Here is a 26,424-nt window from a genome sequence, read left to right as displayed (position 1 = left end):
ATCCACAACTCCGCCCCCGGATATATCTCAGACCTTGTCTCAAAGTATCACCCTAACCGTCCCCTCCGCTCATCCATTGACCTCCTGCTTTCCAGCTCCCTTGTCCACTCCTCCCATACTCGCCTCCAGGACTTCTCCAGAGTCTCTCCCATCCTCTGTGCCTATCCCACCTCGACCTAACCACTGAACCTTCACATTCTCAAATAATTCATTCCCACAGCTACCACAGCTACCTCCTCATGTATCATTTCCCCCTCCTCTTTCAGATTGTAAGCCCTCAAGGGCAGGTCCCTCCTTACCATCTTGTCTTGATTTGTACTGTAACTGTAATGTCTTCCTTATATTGTAAAGCGCTGCACAAACTGTTGGCGCTATATAAATACTATGTAATATTTTATAATAATATTAACATTTTTAATTAGTATTATTTAGTATTTACATGCTATTTAGAATCTCCAGGTGGCTTAACCAAAGGCCCCTTTCACACGGGCTGATCAGGAGTTGATCGGTCAACAGATCGCCTCTGATCGGAGGGGTATGGGTCAGATGTCACCGTTATGTCATGGTCTGCGTCCGTCCAGTTTTTTCCCCCATCTTGCAATGGAGGAAAAAACTGAAATAACCAGACCCCATGTCGGTCTCTGGGAACTGGATGGAAATGTGTCCATTTACATCAGATTACCCCCAATCTGGCACAATCGGGTCTGTTTGTTTATCCGGACCTGGCCAGAGTCGAGGGTAACCTGTCTGTTTAGACCCGGATGCCCATAGACTAGCAATTATTAGGTATTAGTCCCTTTTCACACGGATGGTCCGATCGGGTTTATCTGTCAGGTTTTCAGGCTAACCTGATCAGACCGCCAGTGTGGAAGAGGCCTAATACTTTACTCAAATAAGTCACCAGGGAAAGTCGCCCCCCTGATTGCACAATCTAAAACAGACAGGTGAGGGAGCATTTGCAAGTCTGAATAATACATTTTAATAAAGCAATATATGAAACAATAAACATGGTAAAACTATAAAAAAGGTCAGGTTTTAACAATCGAGGCTGCTTCCCATTTCCCATCAATGCTTCCTCACATACAGGAGAACAGGTCAATAATATGGAAGAAGGCTGCAGACTGCGGACTCTGAATCTCATGGTTCCTGGGAGGACAGGTACTCCTTTCTATTTTCCCGATAGTATAGACTACAGTAATGAAAAAAAAGTGATGAAAGTGAACTTATACTTTAACTCTGCCAATGTCACTTTGGTGTATTACATTTCTAGTTGCTGGCTTCCAGTTGACCTGTGTAATAGAGAATACATTACATTCTTATCCATTTTGTTGCTTTAAAGTTGTTCCATTATAACCCATACAAACAATAGTGCATTCCACATCCGTCAAATATGCTTCACAAACTGATATGAGATGGCAAACATGAATACTGTCCTTTATAAATTAGTGAAAATAGGCCCATAAAAAAAGAATCGCTGGACTAGTACAAAATTGTTAAAGCGGTAACTGTAAGGTATCTATTTTCCTCTATTCACATGGGTACCAAATGCTGCAGCAGATGATTCCTGCAGGATTCTTGTGTCAGGAATCCCAGCTGTGAACAGTTCAGATGCAGCCGCTGTGTCAGTTCAAGTTATTGACAGGATGTAAGCGGCTGCATCTCTCAGCGGTAGCCTGCAGGTAATCGTACATGATACCAATACCTGTGGTTTGGGATATATGATTGTCCCTGGATGCAGCTGTCATGGTTACTTACCTTCCATGTTCAAGTGCTGGCTCCTCCTCTGTTTCCCGCAGCCACTTCCGGATTTTGTCCAAAGTGTTGCGGTCATGTCACATGACCAGTCATGTGCCTGTATCCTCTATTTAAATTCGAGCAGGACCCGTTGTCACCGTTGTCATAAAGTTCAAGTGCTCCCCTGAACAACCAAAGCTATTCAACTCAGCAGCTAAATGAACACTATACGAGTAAAACCAGCAGCCTAACTCTAACTTCAATGTATCTTTGCAACTTCACCAGCCTATGCTGCATCTCCACTGCACACGCAGCCCTGCTGCAAGTCAGCTATTGTACAGTTGAAGACTCTGCTGCTTCTCTGCTGCACCCCATTTCCTCTGCACCTTAACTGCACACACAAACTCTGTGGCATCTCTCCTGCACCTGCAGCACATGTTCTGCACCTGTAGTACATATGTGCTAACGGGGGAAGAGAAATGACTTAAAGTGACATTAAAGTCAAAAATATTTTTCCCTCCCCCCAATGTTAATCAAAGCACTTACCTTAAATGATATTTCTTAATCCGATCTTCTTCTTCTTTCCTGTCGTTTTCATCTGTCCCTCCAGCACTGCTGCGGGTCTCTGATCCAGCACGGACTCCTCTGTCCTTGCTGGCTCTTCCTGTCCCACGGTATCTGCATGCGGGTGCACGCCGTCCATAGACTTACCTTGTGTCTCTCCTCGTCTCCCGGGCAAAAATCTGAACTGCGCGTGCACCTGCCACAAGATGCTTTGCGACCGCCCCAGCATTTTCAGATTTTCGGACGGGAGCGCGTGGCAAAGACAGGGGTAAGTTCAAACCGCTTTTAAAGCGGGTTTTTTTTTTAATGATTTTGCATATATCTACTGCTTGCTAGCAGTAGATATATGCAAAAAAACGGAGGGTTTAATAACCCTTTAATCCCCTTCTGCTGCTCCTTCACTGTCCAGGTAGGATGGTAGGTGACCAAGCTGTATTACATAACTGCAATAGAGAATAGTGAGGTCACCACCAGCGGTGCTAATTGGCAGGGCGTTTAAATCTCAGGACTGGATTGGCAGGAATACAAACACTTTGGCATGTAAATCAAATCTCACATAGGTAATTTGAATGGTGTTTTTAGCTTAGCCTGGAGTTCAGCTTTAATGTAAAAAGTAAACTGACTATCTGAATCTACTCTACAGCACTGCGACCTTGCTTCGTTTGTGACAGATCCATTTTGCTTCGTTTGTGACAGATCCATTACAACTTATCAACCAGATGTATCTCATCAAATGTTTCTCTCAGCAGCAGGTGTCAAACCTCAAGATTCCGTAGACATTCCCAATTAAATGATTGCTCATCAGCATGAGAGCACAGTCTCATAAACACATTAACGGAGGCCTTCAAGAATCTGGTGGTTTCATGAGTAATAACCACAAAAATATCTGCTGAAATTCCAAATCCAAATGATTTGGCTGTTCCTCCTCATCATTCTTGGTCCTGACCCGCCATATATTGTTTTCATTTTTTTTATTGTTATTACACTAAACGAGGACATGGGTGAAATTCCAGTACACTGGCTGGAAATTGACAATTAATCAACTGAAAGTCTTAACTGTTGTATATGAATTGTTCATTTCAATTCTTTTTCAGGAGAAAACATATTTGGTCTTATTTGCAACGATGATGTGCAATGTGTGGTTGACCACAGCAGCCACTCAAACTTCATAGTGAAGTCAGATTATTTAAATGTGAAATGTGACATGAGGTTAGAAGCGGATCACAGCACTCTGTACAATGCCTCCTGAGTAAAAAAAAAATCCTTAATGTTTAAAGGAGAACTATGAGGTGAGTGATTTTCACTCACTTCATAGTTCTAGCCGACCTGTGACAATGAGACTGTCACAGGTCGGCTCAGTAGATCCGGAGGTGAGGGAACACATACCGGCGTTCGCTCACCTCTCGATCCTGTCACGGCTCTCTGTCGTGACAGGGGAGGGGCTGGATTCCCCCCTCCCCGCTCCGATCCGCCAGCGCTGACTGGCGGAACGGATGGGGCGGGTATAGCTGGCTCTGCCTTTAGATAGGCAGAGCCAGCTGTCAGTCAAGCAGCTGGGCGGATCCCGGCACAATTGTCGGGATCAGCTTCAGCTGCGGCGTCTCAGTATACCGTGAGCAGCTGCTCGCGGTATACTGCGGCATCTCAGTATACTGCGAGCAGCTGCTCGCGGTATACTAAGCCTAGGGTGACACTAGTTTTTGTCCTCCCATTACCCTAAGGAGAACTATGGGGAAAAGACTTAACCCCATAGTTCTCCTTTAAAATGATTTGTAGAAGAAATAGTGTCTATAGTAGCTATCATACATTCTTACATGTCACTGATCCATTGACCAATTGGATAGAAGGGGAAATCTTGCAGCAATCAAGGCCATGTAGACAATGGTGCTTGTAGTGATGAACACGAATGGCACCGTGCAGACACAATATAGGAAGAGGAATCACCAGCACTCAGTAGAATAATCCAACATGTCCATTTATTGGACATAGACGTCACACAATCACAAGAGCCAACGTTTCAAGACCACGCAGGGTCTCTTCATCAGGGCCCTGATGAAGAGACCCAGCGTGGTCTCGAAACGTTGGCTCTTGTAATTGTGTGACGTCTATATCCAATAAATGGACATGTTGGATTATTATACTGAGTGCTGGTGATTCCTCTTCCTACATTGATCCATTGACCAGTTAATAATAAGAGAGTTTCCAATTTTTATTTTCAATCTACCATTTCACTTCCAAAAAAAAATTAAGCAAATCAGTACCCATACAAGAACCTATTTATAGCAGAACTAGACCCACCAATTGAACTATCTCCTAAAACACGATATCAAATACATGGTAATATTTGTTTTAAATTAGCAATATGTTTATTTAAACGAGAACTATGAGGTGAGTGATTTCCACTCATCCTCATAGTTAGACCTGACCTGTGACAAATAAGCTGTCACAGGTCGCGTCTATCGATCGGGAAGTGAGCAGAAACATGCCGCTATTCAGCTCACTTCCTGATCCTCTCCCTGCAGTAAGCGGTGATCCTCCAGCACTGAGTAGAGTAACGAACGCGGGAGGCGGCGGGCACAGCTGGCTCTGCCTGTAGATCAGTGGTTCTCAACCTGTGTAACCTCAGGACTCACATTTGTCCTTGGCCATTAAGTGGTGACCCAAGTCAACCTGCAATGGAACGCACGGTATTGCGGTACCATGTTTTCCAGTGCGGGCAATTGAACTGTGGGTGGGAGTTGTGTTTGGGGTGCCATTACAAGAACTGGAATGGATCCTCAGCTGGGGGCCCAGTGCTGGGCTGCTGTGCTGTGACGGAGCTCCATCCATACATGCATTGCTTGTACAACTCCCTTGCACGCCCTGTAGATGTGCCGGGAGCCAGAATGTGACATCACTCCGGTCCAGGCACCTAACAGATCACGTAACCAATGCATGTATGGATGGATGGAGCTTCCTCATGGCCATAGCTCCAGCCCACCCCACCTGAAGCTGACACTCGACGCCGGGCAGCATATTCTAAATGGTCAGGGGAGGAAGTTAGTATATGTCCTCTCGTGATCCTTAAGAGAACTATGGGGAAAAACACTTACTGCATAGTTCTCTTTTAAGCTCTCAACAACACTTTTAAGTCCTCAGACAGCTGGTATTGTGGCTGATTACATGTAGGGCTCCATGGTGACTGCGTTCTAGATGGGGATTAAGATGATACCTTCCTTGTCTACAATAAGGGTGTAGTTCTTCTTTGGGACTGTCCCGCTCCAACACTGCCAATCTCAGATCTGTTACGGAACTACTTCCACTTCTGGAGCTATTGTGCACCCCCCAAATGTGGGAGTGCTGGATGCCAGGTCCCCATCCGGGATGAAAAGTGGGGCAAGTGATTATTATCTTTTAACAAATTCTATATAGGAATATTTCAGCTTTTATAGTTGCTGGTACACGATTATTGAATAACAAAATAAAAAACCGACGCTTAAAGGATGGAAAGGGTACTGTATATGTCTGACCATATTACACTAGATAAATTATACTAAATCCAAAAGAATGATGTAAAATTATTTTACAAAAAATAAAATTTGTGTAATTTCCTTTCCCCAAAAAATGTATTAATTTACCATCATACTTTATTCATTTCATATTCATATTCCATTAAAAAAACATCTTTATTGTAATTGTCTCACATTGATATATTCCAAAATTACTAATTGGTTTTCCAACAGGAAATCATCGCTGAATTATCCCTTTCTCATTTCCCTCCCACAATGTTTATAACCTCATTATATAATTGTAAATATATTGACAATTTTATTGAACATAATACCTCAATGTATAACACTCCTGTTTACCACATGTAAATCTTTGCATATGTTTTTTAAAACTTAATAAAAACATAATTTACAAAAATGATTGTCATCCAATCCAGCACACTTTATATCCTGACCAGGAGATAATCCCTACATGTCTTGAACACCAACAGTCTGACATAGTCCTCCTTCCAAACTGATCCCTGGGGAAAAGTAGTCAGAGATGCTAGATGTTCCCAGCAGTGATGCAGCAGCTTACCTCACCCTTATTCCCCCTCCCAGTATTGAATCAACAGCCTTCTAATCTCTATTTTAAACACAGAACAGGAGCTCTCAGAGGGCAGTACAAGGTGAGCTGAGCTGCTGAGAGATATTAGTGCTTCTGCTGTGAACTTTGAGGATGAATTGCTCCATTGCGCCTGCAGCTATAGAGGTCATTGATTTAAAGCCTATTTGCTGCTTGTCAAAAAAATTATAAATACTTAATTATCAGCAGCTGGCCACAGATTTACTAAAAAATTAAACTATGGCCAAATGGCTAATACATATATAATTTGTAAATTGCATTACCTGTCAAATTATTTGTGATTCTGTGTAGCTGTTCTTGTGATTTTTACATGCTTGCAAGCTAGGGGAGCTCCTTCCCTGCCAAAGCCTGCTAACTTGACAAAAAGAGGGCAGTACCACATTGATTTTTTTTTTATCAGATTGTCCGCACCATGCAATAAGCTCAGCCCTGACCCTCCCTCTCGCAGGCTTAGTTCAGCTGTGCAGAAACTAGGGATACTCCGATAACGAGTATTTGGAGGAGTACCCATGACGAAGGAGCATGGAGCCAACTTCCGGGCCAATCAGGAAGCTGGACGGCATGTAATGACTCGCCTCCCAACTTCCCGAATGGTCGGGAAGCTGGCCAATCAGGAAGCCATGCGGCGAGTCATTAACCACGCCCGGCTTTCTGATTGGCCAGAAAGCCGGCTCTTTGCTTCCTCATCGCCAGGTGATGAGGTAGCATGGAGCCGGCTTCCCGGCCAATTAGGAAGCCGGGCACCATGTAATGACTTGCTGCCAGGTTTCCTGATTGGTATGGAAGCTGGCCATTTAGGAAGCCAGGCGGCAAGTCATTACCCACCCCCCAGCTTCCTGATTGGCCATAAAGCTGGCTCCATGCCTCATCATTGTAGGGTGACAAGGGAGCATGGAGACGGCTTCCCGGGCTAATCAAGAAGCCGGAGGGTGGGTAGTGACTCGCCTCCAGGCTAATCAGGAAGCCAGGTGGCAAGTCATTACACGCCGCCTGGCTTCTTTAATGGGACTTCCGGTATCGGTATCTGCGAGTACCGGAAAAAATAGCGGTACTCAATACCGAAAAACTGGTATTGGTGCATCCCTAGCAGGAACCTTAGGAAGCTATTATATAAGGCACATATTTCAGGCACTTACACTTGCAGTAATAAAATATTTCAACTGAATTGAAGGGAGGTCGTTATCTTTACCTGGAGTTCAGTTTTAAAGCTGCGGAAAACATCAGTGAATGCAATTATGCATTTATTAAAACCATTAAATGTATTTTAAATGCAAATAGTCTAAGTGCTTGTGTTGACTTATTATAACTCTCTTTAATTTCATATATAGAAGAACTCAGACTGCGAAGGACTGCATTAGAATACAATCAGGTAAACTGTTTACACATGCCCTAGAACTTGCTGACAGGTGGAGAGAGCAGATCAAGCAGAGGGAGAAGATTAGTCTGCTGCTCCTTCACTGTCCAGTCACAGGCTGGGGCTGGGGAGGTGACCATGCTGTATTTCCTAACTACAATATAGAAAAGCCAGGTCACCAGCCTGTGGTGTTTGGCAGAGATGTGTAAATATCAGGCTGGATAGAAAAACAAAATTATTTGGCAGGTAAAATAAGTCTCATATATGTATTTCAGCTATGTATTTAGCTGGATGCCTGGCATACAATGCAAACAAACCTAAAGGTAACTTATACATGAATTATATATATGACCTTTAACCTCAGGCAAGGCTTTGCCACGTGAATTTAAATTCTGCGGTATAGGAAACAAAATCAGAAACTGCTAAGGGATTAAGCTCAAGCCTCATGCAAACAACATAGCCAAGTATGTGGATCATTTGTCAAAACATGACTGTCACAATGTGACATAAGAGTAGCGAAGGGAATGCTGGGTTTTATAAACAGATTTACCGCATATACTATTGCATTTCATTCAGATAGGTTTGATGTTGAACAGGGCAGATCTAAGGAAGCCCTAACTGCTGTGTCTGTCATTAAGCTGATGCAAAGTGACAGACAGCATGTGGAATCTTGTTGCCTTGATAGATGAGTGTATGAGGGCACTAAGACTTCACGGGTCACGTCATTAAGTGATTTCAGTAAAAGCACCGTATAGGATAACCGTCATGTTTTGACAATTATGAAAATATCTGAAGGATATTACACCTTAACAGAGAGCCATGCTAAAACTTTAAAGTGTGCCTGTCATTTTGTAGCAAATAATACTGTCCACTAAGGAAAAGGTACTACTACCTTTCTCAATTATGAAGATTTTTAGAGTATTTTAATGTGTGGTATTAATTGCCACCTCCAGTTCCATTAAACTGGACCAATATACAGCAAATGTCACATTTTTCAAGAAAGCTGTTGTCATCCCTGAGCCAGCATCTCAGCTAAGGAGGTAGATCTTGACCCTGAATGATGTCTGGACAAATATGGCGCCATCCGTCTGGATAGAAAAACAGATGAAATTGGGGAAAGTTGCATTAGTTTTATAAAAAGACAATATAACAAAAGGAAACACACGATAATGCCTCAATAGGAAGTGTAGATCAGGAAAGAAGGCAGCGAGTAAAATGTCATCATAAACATAGGTAAGGAATGGAATATGCACAAAAAAATCTTAAAAAGAACCAGGGCAGACATGGCAGGTCAGAGTATCATATACATGATACAAAGATGGAAAAGTGCCTTCACGGCTGGTCTCAACCATCCCCTGCTCCTATTGTATTTTTAGGCTTGGTTTGCACAGCAGATCCAACCAACGAGCTTAATTTTTGAGTTGATCCATAAAATGAGCTTAAGTAGTCACTTCACTATACATATAAATGAGAAAGACACAAGAGGCTTCTGTGGATATCTTTCATACTAGCGACAAGGTTGCCTTAACTAAAAAATTACTCTATAGACTAGCATACTCTTTTAAAGGGATACAAGGGATACGTTTTAAACACAGCAGAGTTGGGTTTATCTTGACATGTTTACAGTACAGGCATTTAATCAGGCAAAAAAAAAACACCTTCAGCAACCACCTATTGAGAATGTTCTATGTGCGTAAACTGTTACTAAAGAACATATGTGTCGAATCATAGAGCTTAGACGTGAAGTAGTAGCCCCTTAGGTGCAGGCTGGATCAGCAATCTAGAGACTGTAAGGGACAAAGAAACTGAGGCAGAGAGCCTCAGGAGTAAAAATGAGCTGATTGTAGATGGTACCAAAGGATGAGGCAGAAGAACAATTGGTAATATAGCTAGGAGTTACTGCCATTGGTAACCAGAGTTATCAAAATCAAAGCAGAGCGACAACATGTAAGGTCAGGCAGCTGTAGTACAAGTGAGGTCAGGACAAGATAAGTCAGTCACAGAGGTCAATCTGAGAAGAGTAAAGTGTCTCACTCGTGTATTAACAAACTCCATGAAGGACAACTTTAGAATGGAAAAGGTTGTCCTTCAAGGTTGGCTCCAGGTGGACCTGGTGACCAAGGGCACAAAAGGAATGCTGCTATACGTGTCCAGACACAGGAGGGAAATCAAGAGCCAAACAGACCCAAAGAGAGAACCAATAATCAAAGGAAACAGAAAAAGAACTGCCAGGAGTATGCACCAGCAAGGACTGACTTGCAGCTGTCCAGTTGATCTTGACATGTCCCAGACGGCTGCTCATAATGCGGAAGACCGCTGAATGTGGAGTTGCATGAACACACTGCAGGTAAGACTCAACAACCAAGCACAATGGCAAGGCTTGGCTTCCTTCCAAGCACTTAGCGTACAGTCATCTCATTTCTCTTAGGATAATGAAGCAAGTACTTGACAGTCCAAGCAAATATGGACATGGTCAAAACTTGCATGGCTTGTTAAAAGCTACCCGATGAGACGGGCAAGTGAAGTATTCTGTGCGAGAATGTATAATCATTCTATGAACAGGGAATGTCAGTCACATGGCTATTTTTCAGTAAAAGCCATACTAGGTATTCACTCTCCCCCTGAGCAAAAAGCGGCACTGTCGAAGTACACTGAGCATCCCTTTATTTCCTGTAATGAATCTCCAATCAGTATATTGTCAATATATTTGACACTACATTATGAATTATTGCTGCCCTGCCTTTTGTACAATACTAGGAAGATATTCCATGGCGCTCATACCATGTACTTACTCATTTAATCAATACAACGACATGAATGGTTCTGTATTTAAAAGCCTTGATGCAACAGTTGCAAAAATTAATTTAAATTGTCAAACATGTAAATATTCTTCCCTTAAAAAGATCAATAGAGTCTGCTACAGGATGAGATCGATGAAAGCATTATGTATAATGCAGTATTTATAAAAAGGCTCTTAGATATACCCTACCGTTTGCTTTTAATTTATTCCCACCTCATTATACAAATTTCTACGATTCTTTAAAAAGTACAGTAAACATTAGGTAGCCAATTACCCCGGATGAAGCACAATGGGGTATCGAAAAAGCATGTCTGCAGAGCATTCATTAAGTTAATTACGATACTCCCAGGCACTGCAATTATGGCGGCTTTTAAAATTTAGAGGGCTTGCCGAGATCATAATGCCACTTTACATGCAAAGCCGGTGAAATGGGCACACAAAATGTGTTAACGAAACAAAAGAAACTTTATGAACACTTGTCCAAGGCAGACAAAAATAAAGATGGATGATTTGAAAAAAAAAAGGAATTAATAACAATTCGGAGTACAATATACAGTCATGAATAAGGTCGCCAGAACTCAATTGAGCATCTCAGGCAAGTCAGGCATATCTGAATACACAGCGATCAAAGAAATGAAAAGAAACATGTACGGATGGAAAAGGCACATAAATTAAATCTTTATTTTGTAAGTTTCCTTAACAAGACAGTTTAGGGCAGTGAGCTGGCGTCAGGACTTACAATGTTCAAAGGAAAATTACCAGACAAAAGTGAGAGTGGCTGCTTTGAGCTTATTAAAAAAATAAAATCAGCACAGAGGTATTTTAACTTTCTTCTAAATGCTACAAAATTCAGTTTTATAAAAGAAAGACACAAATTTGCCACCGACAAAGGCAACACAGGAGCAAGTATTTCTAAGGCTGCATGCAGAGTGGAAATGAAATAAAGCTGAATGCCAGCACTGTAGGCACAGAGGCTATAAAGGTCACAAACTCTGCTATGGTCGTGGTGGGAAAGGTAATTACAGGTAAAGTGTAGTCATGTGAATATGAATATGAATATGAAGTCATGTGACTTCATATTCCTATGATCAATCCCTGGTTGCTTTCTGCCCTGCCAAACTTCTGCTATGCACAGCAAGTTTCGGCACTGAGGTTCCATCTCTACGCTGCAGCTGAAAGTCTGTTAAAGGAGATCTCCAGGAAAACTTTTAATTAACCTTTGCAGTGGGTCTACCCCTGCACTGCAAGGGATAAGTGCATGCACTTTTTTTATTTTTGACACGAGGCAAAAGCCTCGTGTCAAAAATAAAAAAAAGTTATGCTCACCCGATCCAGCTTGATCTTAAACCGGTCCCAGGAGCCTCGCTCCCCCTCCGCTGCAGCGATCTAAGGTCCCTGAGTTGTCACGTTCTATACACAGTGTATAGGATGTAAGGGTACCAAGGGACATACCATCGCTGCAGCAGAGAAGCAAACAGGCATGAGGGAGCGCTGTCACAGGCCTCCTCCGTGGATCAGGTGAGTACAACTTAGGCAAAAACAAGCAGGAGTTGTTCTTTAAAGCAGACCTAGACCCAAGATCAAAAAATGTAATACATTGCAGCTTACTGATCTGTAGATGTGATGGTTGATTTAGATTTTATTTTTTTTAGACGTTAATTTCTATATTTTTTACCTGGCGAGCCTGCCCGAAAACACACTTCTTGTCCTAGGTTGACAATGCTCACTGCTACTAAATCTATGGATGTAGAGTGTACAGAAAGTTTATTAGCACACAAGATTTTTGGCAGGATCAACAGGTATTTTTTTAGCACTTATGGAACAGATATAACAAATTGCTTAATGATATATTTATATTGCACCGGTGCCCGGGCAATGGACATTAAACTATTTACATTTACTGACAAGCAGTAAAGGGGCTCTAACACAAGCCATTCCTGACCTCTCTAGCTACTTGTAATGTGAAGCGATTCATTTTCAGAGATCCACAAAGATCAAAAAAAAGACTGAAGTCAGTATCAGCTTAGAAACACCTACTGTGTGTTTACATTAGAGGGCTGGCAGGCTGCCAAGATTCTGTTGCAAGCAGCAAAATGTTTTCTGTGCCTCTGTTGTGAACTTTGAAGATTAATTTCTCCACAATATGGCTACAGAGGTGACTGATGGCTTGTTTTAAAGTGCTTCTAGTGCCTGATAAGAATATGTAAATATTTGAATGTGCAAAATCTGGGCACAGGCAGGTCGCGGGGGGGAGGGGTGTATTGTGGAACCTGGCCTTGGGGCGGCAAGGAGAGTAAATCCGGCCCTGGGCACAGGTTCATTTTAACAGACCATAAGGGAGCAAACAAGTTCATTGTTAGGTTTACATACACTTTAAGAGATCTATCTATAACATTTTCACACAAGACTCACACAACCTTTCACCAAGATTCACACATGTTTTTCAATTGAATCCAATTAGAAAGATGTATGACTCTTGGATGGAAGCTGTATAAATCATTTGTATAAACATTTTTAAATGGTCCCCTAAGTGTTGATTTTAACTTATAGGTTAGCCACCTCAGCTACATAATTTTTAACCTTACTCTAAATCTTAGGGTTATATGTTAGCGTAAGGTTAAAAGAAAAGTTAAGGCAAACCTTTTTTCTTTGGCTTTACCTCTCTTTTAGGGAGAATATTTATTAATGTACTCCTGTGACCCAAAATCAGCATACTGCATGCTACTGTAGCAGAACCAGACTGCAGCCAAGAAGGATTCCGACAATATTGTCAGGATTCACACCGGTATGCCTATGTGAAAGCAGGCTCTGACTCTCTAGAGCCAGAGCCAGCCATGCCTGCCCCCTCCGCTGTCTGCCTATTTAATGAACGCTGGAGGAACAGAGAGTCGAGGAGGGAATCCCTGCGGGGAGCAGTGACTTACAATCACTTCTCCCAGCAGGGAGAAGAGATTATGAGTTGAGCGATTAGCATTTACATGATCGTTCAGCTAATGATTCCGGTTGCAACAGCTGCAGTGTACCGCACTGACTCTAAGCATTGGGGAGAGTATATTTTACTCTCCCTACACTTGTCCTTTAAACATAAGGATTATATATAATATAAATAATATTATATCATAATTATTATTAATTTTATTAAGGATTTGTTTTTAGTGCCAAAAAAGTCTAAACCAGGTTCTAAACACCTAAATCTATTGCACCAATGTAGGGAGACCCCATAGGTCTGTCTAAGCTTTCTTTGTTAGGCCTCGTTCACACCAAATGCAGTGCGATTCTGGCTAGAACGCACTGCCTCGCATTGCGGCCGGCTCACTTTTTTGTGGGGCAGGAGGGGGCGTGGCGGTACATTGAAGTGAATGGCACAGTAGGCACGCCCTCGCAAGGCACGGGATCGCAAGGCACATTATGCCTGCGGTCCGGTGCAAACAAAATGCTGCAAGCACTATTTTGTTCGCACTGCATTTGGTGTGAACGAGGCCTTAGTATTAGAGCAATGCTCAAACTATTAAGTTCCCCAGGTGGAAGGAAATAAGTACATATCAGGCATATATGGCCAGCTTAATCTGTGATCCATATTATGGATGACCTAACTCCTTGGATGAAACTGAACTAAAATAATTATGTAAAATTTTCCTTTCATCAATTGCTGTCAATGAATGGTGTAATATTAATGTATTTGGATGCGGGGAACAATCAACAATAATATCTTGCTCGGCCTAATACCAAATACGATTGATCACCATCATCCAAGAAAAACACCTCCCATAAAACATTTTTAAATAACAAGACCAACACTGCGTGTCATACACGTCTGCGGAGATCCAAGTGCAGACTTTACAACATCCTGGTGTTGATAAAGTATTTCCCCAAGCAAATCAGCTCTGCCTCTGAAGCAAGGAACTTATACACAATGAGGCAATGGATGTGCTTCATATACCAGGGGAGTTGCACCTACTACATCACCAAGCTGGGCAAGAAATACATTCTATAACATCTTAAGGTGTATGTAAAGTAAAAACATGTTTCGTTTTACAGGGCTTTTCACTAAAGGGTGAAGAGTTTGCAAAGGCAGAAGAAGTGAACAATCTAGGCCAACATAGCTGAACTGGAAAGTGAGCTGAATTGGAGAATTTTTCCAAATCAGCTATTTTGGCCTAGATTGTTCACTTCTACTGATTTCTCCAAACTCTTCATCCTTTTGTGAATAACCCTGTTAGACAGAATATGTTATCATTAAAGCAGGTTTTATTTTCCATCGGTGTGGCAGTGGGGAGATTTCTCTTTCTCCACAGGAAGTGAAATCCCCCGTTGGACAGTTGTCACTCCTGAACATGCGCTCATGACACCCGACCCATTGATGGCATCTTTGAGATGCTGTGAGTGAGCTGAGTGTGTACACTGCACGGTGCATACGCCGCACAGTGTACACAGAACATAAAAAATTGCTGGGGGGAGAGGAAGATTTGTTTTGCCAGAAGAAACTTTGTATGTCTTTTCTGACAAAAATCCGTACCCCGTACATCGATTTTTTTTGTTTTCTTTTTGCTTCCGGTTTAAGTAAATTCAAGGCATCTCATGTTTCAGGCACTGGTGGGGATAGAGGAGATGTTTAGGTGGCAGACAGAATATCAGGAAAATGAATGGGGGCGCGATAGTGGTAACACAAAGAGAGAAAGAGCAGGCTCAAAATATCTGTAGCCACAGTATTTAAGCCTATGCACCTATGAAGTATGAAAAGATTCAGGTAGGAGCCAATATGACTGCTTGAAACATTTGTTTACAGGAATTTGGCCTGCATACAACTATCTCTAAATAATTCCAAACTGTGTCCAAAGAGCTACATGAATTTCAGTCAAATAGGAAGTTCAGCACTTTGCCTTAGGCGGGCTCTTTGATAGCAATAATAAAAGGACTTGGTGGTTCTTTGGGTAAACCATGTGTGGTCAGGACATTAAAAAATGTCTTAGGACCCAACATCTGTATTAGATTTCCACATGATAAAAAGACCTGTATTCCCCGAAATTCACCCACAGTTATGCAGATCTAATGTTTATTTGGAACGGGAAGAGAGGGGTGAAAAAAAGATCATCCACTAAGACAACACAAACATTGGTGACAAAATAAGACATTCTGAAAACTGAAATAACAGGGGAGAGGTTCATTGATGTACACCGGAGCCAGAAAGAGCAATGAAAGCAAATATTCAGCACTGTGTTTGTGGCATTCTACTTAAATGATTTCCCTGGTGAGAAGTGGGTAAGCTCAAAGTGGCTTTATAGCTGACATGTACAAGGCAGATCTAATTCAGGTAAGACTTTGACCGTAAAGTTTATGTAAGAAAATTGAAGTTCTGGAAACCAAAAAGGTGCATCTAAGCAAGTTATCATAGTCGTTCTCACCCACTGCTGCGCTGTCTGAGTTGTAGTGAAGATTGAGCTAAGCTTAGAATGCGTGTGTATGGTGTAATAGTGTGCCAGTGTTTTCTAAAGTAAATGAACTGAACTCTCTATATCTGAATGCTTAAAGAAGAACTCTCATGAAAATTTTAAGTACAAGTCCATATATTCAAGCCTAAATAGATTCTTGTCTCTTCGGGGAAATGCGAATGGATTGAGAAGAAAATCTCTTCTTTAGTCCTATCATTCCTACCTGTCAGCTCATCCCCTGCAGGAAGCCCAATTTGTGGGCAGAATCCACCTGTCAGGAGCACCTGTTACCAACATTTTGTTTTTACAATGACCATATCCCTAAGCTGCCCACAGCCATGCTTCCTCCCCTTTGCTATGGTATGACTAACTGTAACACCCAGTTCCCTGTTCTACCCCGTTTGTCTCACTGAAGCACAGCTGGATTAGCCACCCAGTGAATCATTGTTCTTGGGACGCAGGCGACTGGGTCTCACAACATCATCAATTGTTATGGTGCTGGAGGCCACCTGCACCACAGAAAAGCATAATGCTGTGTGGACCCATGTGTGATCCATCTGAGCCACACTGAGGCAAACAGGGGGTGGCACAGAGGAACTTGGTGAAGGGGAACCCGGGAGTATGTGTCTGGGGGACAGGGGAGCTTACTTGGAAGCTATCTGACACTCCCCCACCCCCTGCATTTCTAGTAAAAGCATTTGCACAAGTACTACAAGAGGCCTATGCCGAATCCAAAAAAACTAAATTAGCTACTTATGCTGCTGGCATTAAAAATAAATCTAATGATATAATAGTGAATACAGATCTGCATTAATTTGAGTTTTTTATATCTGCCTGGTATTCATCTTTAACTCCACGGGGCCCTGAACCCAGGGAAAGAATGTCCTTAGTGAAACAGCTCCAGAGGGGACAGCAAAAGAGGATCTTCAGGGTAACAAAGTTATAATGAAGGACCTGTCTGCCTTAAGAACCCATCACCTACACTGCACAGCTTGCATAGCAGCTACCATCATGTTAGTTTGACCACCATTTTCCTCTACATAGAGGACCTTCTATGATAAAAGCAATTGCTGAAACACAAACCAGAAAACCGGAGTAAAAAGCATAAAAAACACTAAAAAGATGGAACAGAAAAAAATGCAAAGATTTTATAGTTGGAAAGAGGAAAATTTAAGCTTTAAATCATATTCTTGTATCTGTTTAATAGTACCACTTATAAGAAAACAGCCTATTTTTCTGTAAAGCGTGACTCATTGAATGAACTACTGCTTTTGTTAGTTTTTTCTGCAACCATCATTTTTATTGACTTCTGCATGGTAATTATACTTAGAATTTGCTTCCCCCTTTTCCTCCGAATACAAAAGCAAGCAAATGTAGCATTGATCCTACAGAACTGTCAAAACGAGATGCTATAATTGTTTAATGATATTGGAGTATATTGATCTGAAGACTTACAGTAAGAGGCAAGTAAGCCCATAAAATACATTTCCTATATAAAAAGCTATGCATAAAAGTCACATATAAATGCAGGCATTCCTAAAGACGCATTCTGTTAGAACTGACAGAAGGAAGTCTGTTGTGAAGTACAGCATCTCCCTTTGGTGTTGTACTGTTCTGATACATCCCTGCATATAATGTTTAATATAATAGTAAATGTCCAGAAAGTTAATTTATATAAAACAAGTCATTTGGGTTTACATGTCTAAAACCACAATTTAAAACCTCATAAAATACCACTAAAGAAAAATAAATTGATGCTAGGTCTGCTTAATAGAGGGTCCTGAATGCTAAACTATCTCTAACCTTAAAAGAGAACTAAAGCCAAACCTTTTGTTGGCATTAGTTCTCTTTTGGGTCAAAAGAGTACATATACTAATGTACTCCTGTGACCCAAACGCGGGCTACTGCCCGCTATATGCTGACAGTGCAGAGCAGCACTGCAGCCAGGAAGGATCCTGACAATATTGTCGGGATCCACCCTGCTGCCTGATTGACAGCTGGCTCTGCCTCTCTAGAGCCAGAGCCAGCTGTGCCCGCCCCCTCCCCTGTCTGTCCCTCCAATAAGTGCTGGGAGAACATAGAGGGGAGGGGGGGAATCCCTGAGGGGAGCGGTGACTGACAGTCGCCACTCTGCAAGGAGAAGACTGTGAGCTGAGCAAGCAGCAGTTCCTGATAGCTCAGCTCTCGATCTATAGAGCAGGTATGTGACACGCGCCGGCTCAAAATATTGGGAAGATTACATTTTACTCTTCCAATACGTCTTCTTTAACTGTAATCCAATCCCTATACCAAGTACTTAATGGAAGCCTTTCATGAGAAAAATATGAAAGATGTCTTTGCTGATTGCTGACCTCTCTTCAAAACGATAGTTGTCTGGTTGTCATTCTGATCCTTTGGCTTCAACATTCAAACTAGCAAACCAGAACAAGTATGCAGATTCGGAGTTCTGAATTTGGTCTGACTCTGTTGAGATGCATAGTCGTTCCAGGTAAGTGACTCAGTGGGGGGAATTTATCAATACTGGAGCAGACAGAATGTGGAGCAGTTGCCCATGGCAACCAATCAGCATCTCTCTTCAGTTTGCTCTGGTAAGATTTGAAAATGAGACAGAGAAACTGATTGGTTGCAGTGCAAATCTGTTCCAGAATTTGTCTGCTCCAGTTTTGATAAATTACCCCCAGTGAGTACTAAAGCCTGTAGGTCAGCATAATTGCTGGACATATTTTTTTTTATAGATCTGTTTCCTTACAACTGATCTGTTCAAAACAAGCAGAAGTAGAAGACACTACCAGTGAGTTCTGCTGGCAGCTGTTAACGTAGCAGGCACACTTTTAATACTGCAATTCGAATAACAGGAAATTTTACCTGGAGCAGCGCAGAAATTCTAGACTGGGTAAAATATTTGGTGAATTATTCATATCCAGATGGGGATTCTAGGTATTGACTTAAAAGTTAGATACACACTCTAAAGTCTATTACAATTCCTCCATAGGAACCTATGAGCTAACAACTGTACCATCCCACACTGTATAACTGTAATGTTTTGCGTCATCCAGTCCTGTATCTCCCAACCTAGAAGTGACGAGTCTTGTAATAAAGAAGAAAGCATGACATAAACTATTCTTGAACAGGGGAATTGACACACTGGGATCACACCCCTCTAAAGTTACATTTTGGCAAACCCACCTACCTCTCTCAGATGAATATTTTCCTTGTCCTTTTGGTCTAGAAGCACTTCTAAATGATTAAGCTGTGATTCTGCTTCCAACATTCTCCGCGTTTTCTCATGTTCCTCCTCCATGCCTTTAGAGGGCAACCCTTTACTTTGCAGCATCTCCAGAAGCTTTTTGATGGACTCATCACGGGCACTTAGTGTCTGTTTTTGTGTTTCTATTCTCAGCTCCATCTCCTCCAGTGTTTTTCTGAGTAAAAAAAGTTCCTTGGCTTGCCGGTCATGTTCTGCTTGAAGCCTTCGGAAGTTTTCCTCAGTGAGTTCAATGGTGAAATGTTCTGCGCCGCGGTTTCCGCCTTCTTGCTGAAGAAGGTGGTTGAGGTCCCTTTGAGTCCGCAGTTCATCTTGGAGGGCCTGGATGGTCAACTGCAAATGCTGGAACAGATGTGGAAAAGTGATATGAGCAAACAGGTAATATGTAGTCAATAAACAAACCTAAATTCATTGTTCACTAAAAAAATAGATTTAACATTTCTATATATATACAATCAGTAAGAAAATAACAACTTGGACCTTTTAAAAAGCTGGTAAAATGAAGACCAATTATGTACATAGTTAAAAATGTTTTTATAATTTTAACCAGGTTTTTGTATTTCAGAGTTTGTATCTACGTGTCTAAGGTTGGTAACATAATTCTAAGAGTGAAAGAAGATTTGATAGAAGAATGAGAACAGGTCACATGTTCAAAGGACAATAGTTTTTCTACCATTAAACACTGGGGGGTTATTCACTAAAGACCCAAAGGATCCAGCAGTAGCTTTGGCTGATCCTTTGGCTCTCTTCAGCCGCTGGAGCCCTTTGGTACAGGCTATTCACAATAGCTGAAGTGACAGCCGAAGTGACAGGCTATTCACAATAGTGACAGCCAAAGCATGGAGAAAAGTCGGCCGGAGCCGACCAATCTCCACGCAAGTGACAGCTAGGCGGAGCCAGCCGTGATGTCACGGCTGGCTCCGCCCAGTTCTAATGACAGATCAGCATCCACCAAATGACCTGGGGACGCTGATCTGTCATTAAAAATAACTGGGCGGAGCCGGCCGTGACATCACAGCTCCGCCCAGTTGTTATTCATTGGCTCGGAGGTACCGAGCAGAACATCAGAGCCGAATGCTGTTTGGCGGCATTCGGCTATTCACTCACTGCCGTTCAGCACCTATGAAAATAGGGGCCAACGGCAGCGAGTGAACTGCCGGAGCTTCGGCTCAGCCGATCCAGATGTTGGATCGGCTGAGTCGGACTCCTTCTGCACTTCGGCTCAGAGCATTTCGGTGAAATCAGCCGTACAAGACTGAAGTGAATAGCTAAACAGGTTCAGCTCACTTCACTTCAGCTCGGTTATTCACTCAACTGCCTTCGGCGGCTTTTTAAATAACCCCCACTGGTATCCTATGCACTACGATAGAGGAATATGGAAGCTAGCTTTACGGATGAGTTTTTGTGGTGCTGAGGCTGTATACTGTATATGGATGACAAGATGGTAACATCTTATCAGCATTGAGATAGACTTCAATAGACAATAAAATTAGATTAAGGAAGGACTGCTGTGTCAAAGGACAATAGTTATTATATCCATAAATGCTGGTTTCCTGCTGTTCTCAGGAGACGTTTATTGCAAAAACGGTAAGTAAAGCCCACTGAGTATTTATTGGAAACATGTCAAATATTTGCAGCATCTATAGTAAAAACACATATAGTGTACAATAAAACAGTCAAGTAACAACATGTACAAAATATTTTTTTAACAACCAGACTAGTGACTCAGATCTTGAAACATTTCTAAGTTTAAATGAACTAAAATGTTTACAGTTCACGTACATTTTTGTGACATTTAATTATTTAGACTTTTATGTGTTTTTAAAAATATTTCAATACACAATCAGAAGTCCATAGTACTGCAGTTTAAATGTAATACAGTATGTTATATGGTTGAAAGAGCAATTTATTTGAGACACTCAGACTTCTATGCCTATTCCTCAGTGATGTTACTCAACAATAGTCAATTAACAGCTGTAAGCATGTTTTCAGTTAATGGGTTAAGGTCTTAACCTGACCATACATATGACAACCTGATTTTAACATTTCTAACATCTTCTTTTGTTTTACCAAACCGATGTAATGTGAGGACCTATCGAAGCAATGCATGCCATTTGGATCCAATCAGGCAAGCCATTTGACAATATTGATGTTGGTAGATCTAAAGGGATTGTAAAATCATATAGAAACAGGTATGGTCAACTTTAAAGGTCAACTTTCTGCTCTGTTAACCACACGGAAAGGGAAAATCTCTACAATGGGGTTCAAAGAACAACAATGAAAATATTATGGAGGTTACAAAAACCCCAACTCGATCCACAATTAAAAAAAATATTTTGGCTGTAATTGGGCTCTGAAGCAAACCTGAAATAGAGAACAAACTGTTGACAGCATAAAGTAGGAACTTCATGTCAGGTCCATTTTCCAAAACTGTACCTCTGGGTACTCTGGTATATAAATATCCATCCATTTGTCTGGATCGAGAGTGTGGTCACAACTTTTTTCATCTCCTATGTGTCCTTATTGGCCAGTGAAGCCCATTACAGTAGCAGACCGATAGTTCGGTTTTTGAAAGCTGGACTGATATTTGTACACTAGTGTCTATGGTAGAATAAACTTTATTTCTTACATTAAGTTTGCTTTAAATGATCACAAATGTTGGGTGTGTGTTCTACAATTTGTGCCCTTGAGTCTTTATTCTAGTCAAAATTAAAAAGTAGAGATTTTATTCCTGACCTTGTCAATTTCTTTCATCTTTCACTTGATAGAAAGAGAACAGATTCTAGAAGATACTAGATGGGGCCAGTTAAGCTGGGCACACACCTTACAACCATCGCAAGACAAAAGTCTTGCGATGGTTGTAAGGTAATTACAGAAACGTACGATCTGCCTATCTTGGACAGGCAGATCGTACTTGCGATGATCGCAAGCTCGCCCCGCTGAGGGGCGGGTTTCCGATTACCACAATGCCGAACGGGCAGTGTGCGCTTGCGCACAACGGCCCGTCCGGCTTTTATCTTACGAACATGCTACACACATGTTCGTAAGTGAAAAGTCGTGCGACCTTACAGTAGTAGAGGTCGCACGGCTTCCACACACCTTACGATAATCGTACAATCGCGGGATTTCCCGCAATTATCGTACGATTGTAGCAAGCTGTGTGGGCACCTTTACACTAAGGATATGTCTTTTTTTAGAAAACTATGGTAAATGCATTTATAACAGTTAGTCACTCTTTTTTAGTCTGGGATTAAATGGGGAAGTGCTGGAAATATTAACCCTTTTTTCTATGTATCCTAGTGACCATTGCCTCCAAGATGGACAATAATGGGAACTTTTACGGCTACAACCAGAACCAGAGGTGAGGGGAAATCTTCCAATAGGCATGTGTGTTCCCATGACTAAAGGTGGCCATACACTAGTAGATTTTCGGTCAGAAATTTTGGTTATGATCTTGGGAACATGTTATGAATTATCCTCATCCCCCAGCTTCAAATGAATGGAAATTATTTTTTATGATTAGGATTCTAAAGACATCTAATGTTGGCCAGACACAGCTTGGATTTCATCTGACTGACCAAAATTTGAGTAGTGGGTGGCCCTGTCGGCACCACCTAGCTCGACAAACTGAATACAATAGCCAGCAGGTTGAAATTTCTCCATCTACGCTATTAAGCTTGGATGGGGGAACCAGGTGATTTATCATGTTCAGCCTGTGTGGCTGATTGAGAGAAATCTAGCCGTGTGTGGCTAGCTTAAGTTTGCTGATCAGTGGGTGGTTGAAGTTATGCGTATGAGGCGATTATTGTAATACATGTGAACTGCTGATACATGCATTTTTATAATTGATATATTATTCCTATAAAAAAAAAAAAAATAAAACAAAAGAGACACCAGCATTGGTACTGGATCACAGAGAAGGGGAAATGAGAGCACATTAACTGGCATGGAAGATGTGGTGATGAGTTACACCACCTTATCTCTGAGTTGTCAGTAATATGGTATGATCAACCTGCTTACTGCCAACCAGAAGCCTGCTGCAGTGCAGTCTGTGTTATCTTGACTTTCCCAGAAATTAATAAAAATTATAAACAGCACTTAGGTGAGCCTATAAGTGCTGCTCTAGCAATACTAACAATGTAATTATTTACTTTTAGTGAAATTGTTTTCTATGTACCCCCATGGTGGTTTTCCTGTGAGTAAATACTGGCCAACAGCTCTGCTCCTAAAAAAACAAAACAAAATCACTATGTGGCCCTCCCTGGTCCCATGCAGCCTTTAAAACAATCCTGACTAGACCCTGCACCTGTTGCACAATGATTCTGTGGTCCGGTTTATTGTATAGATTAACCTTTAATCCATGTTGACTATGAGTACAGACCCATTTATAAGAGTCAATGGAGACTAAGGTGCCATTTGCATGGTTGTCAAGGACAAACATTTCTGTCTATGGATTACACTGTAACCCCTCCCATGGAGGCCACTGACAAGAGTAGAAAGACACCCAGCACTACCACTGATTGCCTTTCTAACAGCCACAGAAAAGGGCAGTGCTGGGAGACAGCTTGAAACAAAAATGATTAATACTAACAAGCCCACTTCTGGTGACTCCAGTCTTGCCTCTCTTGAAAAGCTACACCCGACATTGAAATCATAATTTGACACATTCAGGTGTGTTGGATGCCTGCATCTCCCTACTTTGCTCCATGGTTTGTCGACTGCAACTTCACTAGTAAGTCCCTTCAGAGCTGCAGGTTTCCAAGGTGCAGGAACACACTCGCTATAAAGTGGCTGGTGGGAGGAACCACACTGCACAGCAAGAAGTCAAGTGGTGAAGATTCTAGCTGGCATAGCTAAGCCATTGGTAGCAGAGCTTGGAAAATTAATGTTCTGGCTTTTTTGTTGTTTGTTGTTTGTTGTAAATGGGGTTCTACTGAAGTAATAAGATGGCGGTGGATAATAAAAAAGGCCAACCAGAAAAATATTTCAGGTATGACCAGATGCCGATGAGCTGAAACATCTTCTTATACCTTCTGGAGGTTAGCAGTGAGATGCCGCCGACAGAGCCAGCTCTTTCCTTTACTGCCAATCTAGGCCAAAATAGCTTATTTTGAAAGAATTCTCCAATTTCTCACTTTCTGGTGCAAATTCTCAAATTTGCTCACTTTGCAGATCTCCTGCCTTTTCCAAACACTTCACCCTTTTGTGAATAGCCCTGACAGTGTTTTAACAAATCAAATGTCATCCGGTTAAGGTTTAGATTAACTGTAATTCTATTTTTTGTAGTTATTCTAGTGCAACTACTAGGTACTATGCAAAAGCTAAAAGCTAAAAAGCACATATGACTACATCTAGCAATAAATAAATACATGTATTACATTTTATTAATAGAGGATATAAAAAATCATTGTGAAGAAAAGACAAACCTTTGTTTTCCTGGAATCCAAAGGCTGAACGGCATGCCAAATAAAACAAAATGAAGCAAAATCAACACAAAAGCAGATAAAATATGAGCAAAAATATACAAGTCAAATGCATCTTGATCCGCATTCCGAGCTGAGCTGTGCAGAGCGGACACAAGACACATCCGCTAAATGTACTCGCACAAACAAACATAAAATTATGATACATTAGCAACTAAATAGAATGTGACACAGCACTCTGAAAATGGATAAGCAGCATAATATACGGATGGTTGGTTTTAAACCCAGAATAACAAAATAATAAGACAATACCAAAAAGAGGACCTGATCAAAGTATACTTGTACTCACCTCAAACCATGTTACTTGGCTACAGGAAATCAATGCAGGCACTTTAATGTTCTTGCACATCTTTCAAAGAAGTGCAGAGCATTATAAAGTGAGGTTGCTGTTTTAGGCTAATCATCACCAGCTTCTCTGTTTGAAAGCTCATCATCCTATTGGTCAAAAGCTAATATAGGCACCCTCGCTGACAATAGGGAGACACAAGGTGAGCTCTCAACCAATGGAGATGGTTGAGACCACACAAATAAAAAGTAGCTCATGCCCTCGTTGCTGTAATATTTTATTGAATTTGTTTTAGCTGGCCAGAAGCAGTAGTGGGCAGGCAAAAATGGAGGCATAATGTCTCTACTCTCAGGCCTTGTTTAATATGAATCAAACAGGCCCTCTAAACTGAAGATACTTCCTATATTAGCCTATATAGAGAAGAACAACAAAGATCAGACAAGGTTTTTAACCCTTCCCAAAATCAGTCAGCTAAAAGTATCCTACAGTGGTTCAGAGACATTAGTTAGGTAGCTATTAGGTAGTGTTAACTAATGTCTATGGTACCCATATGTTAACTGCTATCTTTTAACACCCTACTCCTTGTGTCAAATTATTTTATTTCTATATCAAACTGTCCCTTTAATGCAGTTATGCCTATGTTCCTAAGCCCCCCACCCAGCACCCCTCCAAGTCTTATAAAATTACCTGTTTAAGATCTGCTGAGATCCTAGCTGTGTGGACCCTTTGGCAGTACACAATGTCCTGTCACAATCGCCTATGTCTGGCTTGCACATGTGCACTGCAATCTCCATCCAATCCTCCATCTCAGTATGTATTCTCCATAGGATTGAATGGAGACTACTGTGTATACATGCTAGAGCCCTAATGGCCAAAAGTCATACCAGGCCATTTAGGTCTGGTAGGAATTTTAAGGGGGAACTCCACCCCAAAATAATGGGGAAAAATGTGGGGTTCCCCCTAAAATTCCAAACCAGACTCTTAATCAAACCACAGGCATGGCAGGGCAGGAAAGGGGGGGACGAGCGAGCATCCCCCCCCCCCCTCCACCTTACCAGGCCACATGCCCTCTGCATTGGTAGGGTGCCTTTCCAGGGTTCTCCCTGGAAAAGTACCTCGTCCCAATGCCGATGAAGACAAGGGCCTCTTCCGCCACAACCCTCACCCGGTGGTTGTGGGGGTCTGCGGGCAGAGGGGCTTAATTGCATTGGGTGACCTCCTTTAAAAAAGGGGGCACCCAGATGTGTCCCCTCCCTTGTGAATGAGTAAGGAGTACTTATATGAAGGGCTCCGGCGGCCGAAGTGAGCCGAAGGATTAGCCGAAGCTACAGCTATGTCTTTCAGCTCCTCTGTATTTCCCGCCTCTGACTCATTCAGCTGTGGTTGCATTGTGATT

At 41.8% G+C, this 26,424-nt stretch overlaps 1 protein-coding gene across 1 annotated transcript in view; it reads right to left on the bottom strand.

Moving 5' to 3' along the window:
- The window catches only part of ERC2 (ELKS/RAB6-interacting/CAST family member 2), a 617,894-nt gene that overhangs the window by 550,377 nt on the left and 41,093 nt on the right, over window positions 1-26,424 (bottom strand). Inside the window, exon 2 of the mRNA XM_018556277.1 lies at window positions 19,185-19,601. Within this exon, the coding sequence (XP_018411779.1) occupies window positions 19,185-19,601 (417 nt within the window). The remainder of the gene's footprint in view (window positions 1-19,184; window positions 19,602-26,424) is intronic.

The sequence above is a fragment of the Nanorana parkeri genome, unplaced genomic scaffold (assembly GCF_000935625.1).
Source record: "Nanorana parkeri isolate BGI_ZX_2015 unplaced genomic scaffold, ASM93562v1 scaffold231, whole genome shotgun sequence".
Lineage (NCBI taxonomy): Eukaryota > Metazoa > Chordata > Amphibia > Anura > Dicroglossidae > Nanorana > Nanorana parkeri.
The sequence above is the reverse complement of the archived record's forward strand: the minus strand, read 5'-3'. Positions and strand labels throughout refer to the sequence as shown.